Source organism: Bremia lactucae, linkage group LG4 (genome assembly GCF_004359215.1).
Source record: "Bremia lactucae strain SF5 linkage group LG4, whole genome shotgun sequence".
Classification (NCBI taxonomy): Eukaryota; Oomycota; class Peronosporomycetes; order Peronosporales; family Peronosporaceae; genus Bremia; species Bremia lactucae.
Genome location: NC_090613.1, coordinates 3,194,555 through 3,204,770, shown reverse-complemented (window position 1 = coordinate 3,204,770; position 10,216 = coordinate 3,194,555). Strand labels below are relative to the sequence as shown.

Sequence of the window (10,216 nt, the reverse complement as noted above, 5' to 3'; positions counted from 1 at the left end):
AAGAATTCATTTACATGTTTAGTATTAGGTTATAGTTAAGTCAGCATTTACAAAGATAGATTAAGAGACACTTAACTATATTAATATAGTTTTCATTTTACCCTCTTATGTTAACTTGTCTAAAAGAGAAGTCTTCCTCTATACGTACAGTGTACGTCACCTAACGAGAGGCACCACTCACAACTGAAGCAGTGTGAAGTGGACTTGTACTGAAACAGTACAAGTCGCAGTGCCCCGTTACATGCAGCCACCAATGTGAGTCAAAATGGTCCAAAGTCAGATTCTCATTTACAGCATGCAGAAGCCTGGTGATGTGGGAGCAAGGTAATCCGTAATTGCTTGAATATGTGTGGGTACAGAGATTTATGTTCTTATCCTCATTGGGCAGTGCCCTTTGATACTGATTATGTACCTGTGTTTAGTAAAATGTTAAAAAAGCTTATGACTGGAAGGCATGTAGTAAGACAGAACTAACCATCTTTAGAGCAAAATGAGATATCTTTCTATTCACTGCAGTCCAGAATCCGTTTCGCAACTGGATCAAATCATGAGATTGATCATAAGCTACCTGATAGCTGATAGTCTCCTACTGCTGCTGGCATGCAAGAAGCAGCTTTTCATAGGCCACTGGTAAGTTGCCAGTAGAAATTGCTATCTATTTTTTAATAGTAGCATGACCTCCTTCCACACGTGATGTTGTTGTATGCCCATAGTGTTTGTCCATGCTAACACAAATTTTTCCTTATGTATTAACCAGTTGCATTTAAGTATGCAAAACCCAAAGGATATTCCTTTCAACTTCTTGGCAATTCTCAAAATATGCATTCTCGGTGGGTGATGCACAGAGCTTATGCCAATTTGCATAAAATTCCTCTCAAGCTTTAGTTGTCGCAAATTTTCTTTTCAAATTTGCAAGGACATTCTTGTTAATATGCCAGATACATAACAAGTTGACGGCACATGGAAGCACAATGCTTATTCCTTTCATCAATGCCAACTCTCCGTCTGTTACAATGACTATACGGCCTGATGTCTTTTTTCCAAAGCACTTGGTAATATGCTCCAAACATCATACATAGTTTTCTTGTGTTTCCTGCACCATGAAGCAGTGGCAGAGGGAGAAAAATTGATGTGTTGATGTTACTCCCATCACATGAAGCAAAGGCATTTTGAATTTGTTTGTTTTATATGTGGAATCCATGGGCAAAACATAGGTGGAGGCAAAATCTTTGAGAATGGAATGGGTTATTTTGGGGGCAATGAAAAGGTTTGAGAGTTGTCCTGTTGAATTTCTCTAAAATGCATGGTAAACATCTTCTCCAATGGTGTCAAGAAGAGCTTCCAGTGGTATTTTACTCGTAAGGAATTGTTGTTGCTCTTGCTTTCTGATGTTGTAAATATCCTGTCCAATGGCTCTACACGTTTGATCGGATGCTCTTAGTGCCTTCATTATAACAAGTGGTTTGGCCCCACTTTTACTTATCAATGCAATAGTTTTCACTTGTTGTGATGTTAAAGTGCGAGCCTCAGGGTGAGTGCCACATTTGCTGCTGCTGCATGGTTATGCTCGCCATTGGCAACAGTGGCAGTCAATTCATCTTGGCTTCTCCTCTATAGGATGATTGACCAGGGACAAGCTAGACATCGAGTGCTTGTCTTCCTATCTTGTGCAACCATTGGTTGGTGTGTTCCACCATGGGCACAACTAAGCCAAACTTTCCTAACATTGTCAGAACTATCCTTTTTGGACCTCCTTCTCTTAATGCATAACCCTCCTGCAAGGCGAGATTTTTTACTGCTTCCTCTGCAAGCTCAAGGGAAATATATGTGCAATTTGAAGGTGGGTTAAGAGACATTACTGCAGTGGAACTAGATTATGCAACTACAAAAAATGGGGTGAGTTATTTGAAGCATAATTCTGTTTTAGTGCATAGTATATATTGAAATAGCTGTACCAGCTGCTGATACAGATGTGGGGTGTCGCTATACCAAAATGGGGGTGTCGCTATGCCAAAATGGGGGTGTCGCTATACCGAAGGCCTTATTTAAAGTATCAAGTTATAATTGATAAAAATGTAGAAATAAAGTGCTCCCTTGAAATGATTAAGGGGTGATTATTCTTGTAACTCATTAAAATTAAAAAAAATGCTTAACGTTTCTTGCATAAAAATTAAAAAACATGCTTAACGTTTCTTGCATAGATGTAGAGAGAATTATTAATTAGAATCAAGGTGTGGTATTGGGCATAAAACAAAATATATAACTTCAATTTCGCATCGCTTACGGCACATCCCTTATAGCCTCGTACTATCTGGCAGGATAGGAGGATTCCGTGTACACGTATTCTACCAAACCATCATTTTGGTCCAGCGTCTCGCCCTCGTGGCCTAGCAGCATACTATGTATGATCCTGGCGATCCTTCTCACGGGGAACCGCCGGGGTCGACTCCCGCTCCGCCGAATCTCCAGGGAATTTAAGGGCAACGCGCTTTCACAAGCACACCGCGGATGACGCTTCAACCACGGCACGTCCGGTGCGGGAGAGTCCGACCGCCGTGTCCAGGCTCTGCAACCGGCTGAGACGTTCGCGGTAGTTGTTGAAGCCTCACGGGTGGCACCGTCCGCCGGCATGGGGCTCGAGCAGTACTAAGCTGTAGTATGAGGTCGAGCCGCTGAACGTTACCCAATTTACGGATATAGGCCGCTTGGCTTGCCTCATAACACACATTGTGGCGAAGATAGCGGATATGGACATTTGCAACCCAGACTTTCAACCATTTACGGTGTGGCACCTCACAATCAAATTGGCAGGGTGACCACCATATCATTTGGTTTGGACGGCCGCTCATTCTTAAGCATCCTGATGTCGAGCAACGCCTACAGTGTCTTCAGTTCGACAACTTCGGGCCCCCCAGTCGTTTCAGACGTCGCACCTGCTCCGAAAAAGACGTGAGTTTTAGTCCCAATGAGAGTGACCGACAGTTAATGCCTCCACGCGAGCCGGGAACATGGGCAAGACCTGTTTCATCCAGGTGTGTCGATTAGCGGAGCAATCGGATACTGATGACGAGCCAGTGCATCTATCAAAGGAATGATAAAAAAAGAAACAAGTAATTGACATTGTTTCTGCTACTCCGTCAGGCGATTTTCTTGACGGTGGGGATGTATCCGCCAAGGATTGGGACCGACAGAACCCACCGCCAGTGACGGAGAATGACAAGGCGGAGTTTCCCCTTGTGGACGCTAAACCACCCAAGCAGGCTCCTACACTGCAGCTCATCGCGCTCAAAGTAGTTGTGTACGGCGGCGTATTTATTTTGTTACTACCATAGGTCACATTTGCCATGTCGCACACTGGATCAGCACAAACGTGGGGATGGTCGAGATGGCATTAGAAATCCTGTTGTCAATACGCCAATGTCCGGGAATTGTATGCGATGGCTTGAGCGAAGAGAGTGGTTAACCACGGCCTTGCAGCACATTATGACAGGCTATAATTAATAACTCGCGCATCAACGTGGTGTACGCTTTTCTGGACATCTATATTTAAGCGAGCAGATTGACCATCATCTACTGACAGCAACGCTGATTCATTTGCGACGAGGGTCGGATGGGATGAATTGGGAGTGCGAAAATCTAATCAACAGTATGAATGATTCTTAGATGACTATGCCGCTACACCGTCTCGACGCGAAAAGAACGTTTTGAAGTACAATTGGGACTGCTGCGAGCTGATCGCGGTTGCGACCGATTTTCTTCGATGAATTTAAATTGCCAACGCGCTCAATACTGACGGAGGATGCTTGATTCACCGTGTCTACCACAGCAGCCTGAATCCGTTCAGACGCTCGGCAGTATGCAAGTGTCCAACGACCCTGGCGGGTGAGACGGCATTATATCGGAGCTATGGCACTGCTTAAACGGCGCATGTATGTTCCCCCAGACCTTCAACACGTTATTCGACATGTACTGGACGTGGTTCAGTCTGACCGTTTTGCAGACTTTCTCTCCTTCGTGGTCAATTCGGCCTCCCAAATGACGCACGACAACGGGACACAATGTTAAGACGACCTAACTGCTAGGGCAATTAAGGATCCGTGTCGGCAGCTAGAGCAGTTTCGCCTTTCGCGCGCATTTTTACTTTAAAAGCCATTCGCTGGTTCGGCGGGAGGGCCATGCCGCACATGAGGTACGCAGCCAGATGCATACAAGTTACGCTTACGCATAAATGCAAGAAATTTTCGGTCGTGGGTACGATGTACTTCTACGTCCGGCTTGATCTTCACTCCCGAAGATAATTGGTAGCTCGGAGGCTTCCCTGCTCGCTCGCGTAACGAACCCCCGCTCATCTGTGGGGACGTCGATCGCTCAGAAGCGTGCGCACTCGATTACTCTAGCGGGCGGGGACAGTTTCTGTAAAAAATACGGATTGCGTTGGAACCGCCGCCACAAGCCGCGATGCCCATGTCGCATGTATGTCCTTCAGTTTGTGAGGTTGACCTCTTCGATCCTCGTGACGCATGGCCAGTCCTCTGGTAGTACGCGGCTTACTGACCGGGCACGGCCCAAGGTTCCCTCCCGCTTGAGCGCAGTGGCACCCTTATGTATGAATTTGCGTAGCTAGGCTATAGTCGAATCACCTTCTGCACATAGCGGCATAATTTACATGCCCAAAACAATTCTAGAGGCAGATGCACGAAGCGTGGCGGCCACATAGCGACGTAGTGTAAAACTCGAGCAGTGGGAGGCTTACTGCAACAGGGCGCCTGAAACATTGACGCGCACGTGGTTGGAAGGTTGAGTCGCCAAACTCTCCCGCCCGGCACTTTGGGACGACATCTTCACCACTGCTACCCTATCTTTAATGCAGTTTCTGTTCTGCCTGGGGGTACTACGAAATTACTGTTGCGTTTCGTTAGGCCGTTTACGCAGTGATTTGTGTTGTTTGCACACTTCTGCTACGGCGGCAAGCCGATATTAGAGCTATCAGATATTTGTCAAGCATTCCGGCAGGCGCAGTACCTACTTTGCACGGTGAACTACGCTACAAAAATTCAAGCGTTTTTCACGCAGGAGTCTAGCAAAGACAACAGTGCCTCAAGATGTACTTGAAATGCACTGAGCGCTAACCCAATGCATCGGATGGCTTTTGCGGTAGCGCTGTCCTTCTCTTGATTGGCGTGTCGTTGCGCATTTCTTCGGCGACTCTCTGAAGCCCGGTGGAGAGAAGCAGCTCCGTCGGTACTAACGGCACCAGACAGGGGCAATCTGACGGAACGGGTTTACCACGACACCGGATGCATACGCCGCGTCACTCGCATCTGCAGTTACCCTTCCACGATGGGCGTCAAAGTAAACTAGGCGACGGGGAGTCAGTCGTCGACGAATATAATTACAGAACCTGTGGGGTTCACACCGGTATCCCGGATGCGTCATCTTGATGGATGGCGACGGACACCTTTGGTTATATGGTCGCTTACAGTGCAAGAGACGAATGTCACTAGTGCTGAGCCGCTCAAGATGTGCTGCTTTCAGCACACCTCGAGTTGGCGTGGACGCATGTGTGTTCTAGGGCAACGCTGTCTTAGTGGATGTGGACATTAGCAAAACGGAAGGTGTCGCAATATTTTGATCCCTACTCTAGCAAATTCCGCCCAGCCTTGGAAACAGGACTATTGGTCTAACCAGATAATAGCGGCTGACTAGGGTAATTTTCGGGTCGTCAATGTGTACGCGCCAATGACCACAAGGGTGGCAAGCATTTTATTCATAGGCCGTAGCAGGGCAAGGATACTACCCTAAATGGCGTGTTTAAAAGTGTGCAAAGCCTTCCACTCAAATGCCTCGACGGGACAGCTCAATCAACGTAAAGAGAGATATTTACGGCATGGCAGGCGCGTGGTGTGATACAAAGAATGGACAGCAGACGTGTCGCCATTTCAACGAGCAGTGTGGCGGCCCAAGAACCTCGATGATAGACTCCATCACTTACCTTTGCCGTGTCCATCGGTACCGATACAGGAAGGACTACCATATGCTACCGCGGCCATTTCCTTCGGTTTTTATACGGCAGTAGACTATCAGAAGCTACTGAGGGGTCAGCAGGCAGGGGGCATCGTCTTCAACCCGCTTCCGCGTCTCCAGAAGATTACATGGGGCGTGCTGGATACGGTTGCCAACGTTATGTTATATTGACACCGATGCAACAAGCTTTTTGGCTGTGCGAAAGCTCAGGTTATTCATTACGAACTATTCGGCAGGGGCTCTGAGTTGCCGCAAAAGGGAGTGATGTTAATGCGCCGCTTCAGAACAGATATCACGAGAGGTATGGGACCATGACCACGTGCTCACAGGAGTACCAACTCTGGGTCGTGCACCATGTAGCCGTACGGCGGTTAAACCTCCATAATGAAGAATGGATGCGCCAACTTATGTCGCAAGCTTCAATGCTGCTGTGATTAAAAAGAATTGTAGGAGCATGTTTTTTTTTGACATGTCCATGCGCGCAAGCATGCTGGCAGACAGTCTGATGAACTCGAAAACGGTGGAAGACAGGGCGTCTTTTAGACGTTCTTGCCAACATTACCAGCCGACTAGCAACAGAGCTATCCACGGTGGTCTGTGAACAGCTCAACCGTGCTTATACAGACGAGGCGGCCGCATAGGTCGACGTGTGGCTGTATATATGGGTTATTCTGAGCAGCATTTGCGTTGATCGGTTGTGGAACAACGCAATCGAGTCACGTTGATAAATGCAAACCTGACCATCGAAGGCAGCGTTACCGAGTTCTGGATACCGGCACTAGACAACTTTGCGCAACAGAGAATGCTAGGGCCGACGCGCCGAAGTCTATTGGCGTGATGCATGATAGATAGCCCGACAATCCAGTGAGCCGCCACCGCAGGAGACTAGCCAAGTACAACCAGCTGACTTGACCGAGGACTAACCAGGCTTAGATTTATAAACATCTTGCAAACCTTAATTACGTACAATACAATTATCTCTCCCTGTAACGGGGTGAGAGTCCGTTATCGTCTTACGCTAAAGCTTTGCGGAGCGCTCTCTTATAAGATAACATCGACTATGCTTTTATGTTTATGTATATTTTTTCAATTTTAATTCTAATTTCGCACAAGTACAATATTGTTCGCATCCTCTGGGACCACTCAAATAAAGGTTGACTTATCATTTGCTAATATTGTTGGGTCTGGCACCCTATAAAATAGGCCGATTATAAATACTCGCAGTATCCCTAATCGGATACTGCAATATGTAATTTTGTATTAAACATATTACAAGTTGTGTAATACGTCGTTCCATTCAATCATTCCCCTCTTTAAGTTGCGCTTGCCACAGTCAAAGCGCCAATCTCAAAAGTATTTCCTTATCGAGAATTCCGGCGGGACAACACCGACTCTGCTCGGTTACCGATACTGAGCAGCATGAGCCCTGATCGTGTACGCAGCGTCTCCCCCAACTTAGATCGTCAGGCGACAATCCGAAGAGAGCAAACACCGCAAGTCATGGATGAAGACTTGAAGCCATGGACCTTGTATAATCTTGGTGGTGCTGTTCGATCCGAATCAACTGAACCCATAAATGCACTCTCGCAATTCTGCACAGCGATTGACAACTCATGCACCGACGATTCGCTGCAACGATCTTGGTGTGCATTCATCAGACGCTGGGATGTCAATCGACGTGAAGGTATGTCCTTTACGTACTGGCTGGAACAACGCGAGGGCAGACATGGCGAGCACGCTATTGGTGATTTATGCCATCGCGTGTATTGCATGACCTGTGAAAGTGGCGCATGTGCTACGCCCACGTCCGCAAGGTTTGTTCAACGTGCAAAATGCACGGACTGCTTCCACTTTAGCAGGAGTGGACGACTCAATGCGCGCATGAAGAGCGTTCCAATTTCTTCAAACGTGGATAGCTATCTACGAGAGAAGCCTCTCGGAGCTCCGAGTGTCTGAGCTGTGTTGGACGCGGGAGCATAACTATAATCGCCGTAGTTGTTCACTCAGTCTCCATCGGCTGCCATATGATCCCGCGATGGCTCACGCAGCCGCAATCGACGACCATACTATCCATATGCTTTCGAGCCTCGTAATATCTTTCTGAGTCGCTCGAGTGGTCGTCGCGGCTGGAATATAGCTACTAGCGAGCGCCACATCTCGTGAAATTGTAGGTGGGAGCAGCATCGGATGCGTTCTTTGTCTTCGCATTAGACTCATAGCCTGCCGCCACGTCAAAAACATCCTGAGCCAACGTCCTTCGTCCCATGTATCGTAAGTAGGCGAATATCCCAAAACAACGAACCTTGAAGTACTACTCGGCTCGAGGCTTCGTGGACACGGAGTCACTACTCGTCACCTGGGAACGGCGATCTTCGTGACCGACGATACGTTCGACGATCGGACGTCGTGAACTGATGAAGAGCGCCGATATTTCGATTGATGACTGATCACTCGAAAGACGAGCTGCGCTTCTTTGAGCCGAAACTGAAGAGGCGAAGAACGGGCTACTGGACGGTCGTGAAATGGCCGGAAATGCTTGTGATCACGCGGCTGCTGCGATGAACGAACTCAGCGGGAACAGAAGGGGCTGATTGAGCGCTTCATCAACTTTAGACCGGACCTCAACATAACGTGCCTGTATGTGCTCGGACTGGACTGGGATCCAGACGTCGTCAGCGTCGTCTTCAGGGGATTTCGGAATTTGAGCCGGCGCAGAAGAGCGGATAAGGTAAAGGTTAGATAGGAATTTCGCCTGTAGATAAGCCTTGAGGCGCTTGACAAAGACTGTCAGGTGCAAGTGCCATATATGGGGATATCTAGCGTGTAAGCATCACCGTATATTTAAAAAAAAAACATGAAAGGGCCAATGTAACGTTTTAGCACCTAAATTCGTCACTGCTGTATCCGGCAAACCGTTTGTCGACAGTAGGACCCTGTCGCCTTTAACAGCTCCTTCCGACCTCTTTTGTCACCTATCCTTTGTCGGTCGACTTCCTGTAGTAGTGCGTCGCGCATAAATCGTGTGATGCCTTGTCGTAACAGCAAGAAGTCGGTTACTGCAGCCGAAGAAGACTCCCGCGCCCCCTGGAAGGAATGGAAGAAAGTTTACGTTCTGGAAACAGAATAGACGCACTTTACTTTACACTCTTCTACACTTTAAAAATCTTTCGTGATCTGAAAGGCCTGCAGTAAAAGCTTCTTAATCTGAAGTTTAGTTAACAGGAAGTTGCTAATCACTTACGCAATCTCATCAAAACAGAGATTGACCTTCAAGGGATGTATCTATACGGGTTCCTTAGTGAATCGGGGTGTCCCGTATATACATAAATATTATTTTCTATGATAGGAAAACAAACATTATTTCTTAGGAGTGGAAATAAATAAAAAGTTTTTTTTTATCTTCCATTAATTTTGACATAAGATAGTTCCAATATTACCAAATTTGGTAATATTGACTCATAAGGCGTACGTTGTATTGATGTAAGTTAATATCAACCCCGCCAATTTTTACAAGACACGAGTAGGCGTCGCGCAAGGAGACGCATTGCATAGTTAGTTTTTAAAATATTAAAGCCAGCAGATAGAAGATCGTTATGAAAGCACTTAATATAATAATACGGTTTTACTTTTTCCCTTTTCTAAGCCTTATAATTTACATTTAGCAGCTAAGACTTCTTAGCTACTTTAAACCTTCCTCTCCACGTCGCATACGTGAAATCGTTGAGGCACTGTAATCAGTGCAGACTGTCTAGTACTGTTATCAGTACTAGCGAAATGTGCCCGTTACACCTGGTAGCACTTCGTAATCCGTTCAACGGCCTACGCAAGTTTCATCCAACATGAACATGTTAAATGAAAATGGAGGGAGCATTCAAGACCCTCAAGAAGGCTGTCACGCAACGCGTGAAAGCTTCACCCATTTGAGTGACCTTTAATGGAGGGCGATCAAACACATGGGTTCAGTCGTAGACGGCCAGTCATTGGCGCCATGCTGTTCACTCTCGACATAGATGTAGAACTTGCGGCCATAGCCTAGTTCATACATCATGAACTCGCAGGGGCCCAATGAAAAGAAGCATTGCTTCACCAGCAAGGCTCTCAATACGCGGAGGTGTTGAGAGAACAGGGTGCTCAACAGTTAGAGCTGTTGAGAAAGCAAAACTTACATGCTGCTAGTGGGCCGACGCTTCCA

The 10,216-nt window shown here is 46.9% G+C and overlaps 1 protein-coding gene across 1 annotated transcript; it reads left to right on the top strand.

Moving 5' to 3' along the window:
- Window positions 1-3,008: 3,008 nt before the first annotated feature.
- CCR75_008318 (uncharacterized protein) lies at window positions 3,009-3,332 on the top strand (the record flags this gene model as incomplete). The annotated part of the gene is made up of 2 exons (XM_067966372.1): window positions 3,009-3,074; window positions 3,105-3,332. 2 exons carry the CDS (start codon window positions 3,009-3,011, stop codon window positions 3,330-3,332), a joined length of 294 nt encoding a protein of 97 aa, XP_067816221.1.
- Between the last annotated feature and the right edge of the window lie 6,884 nt (window positions 3,333-10,216).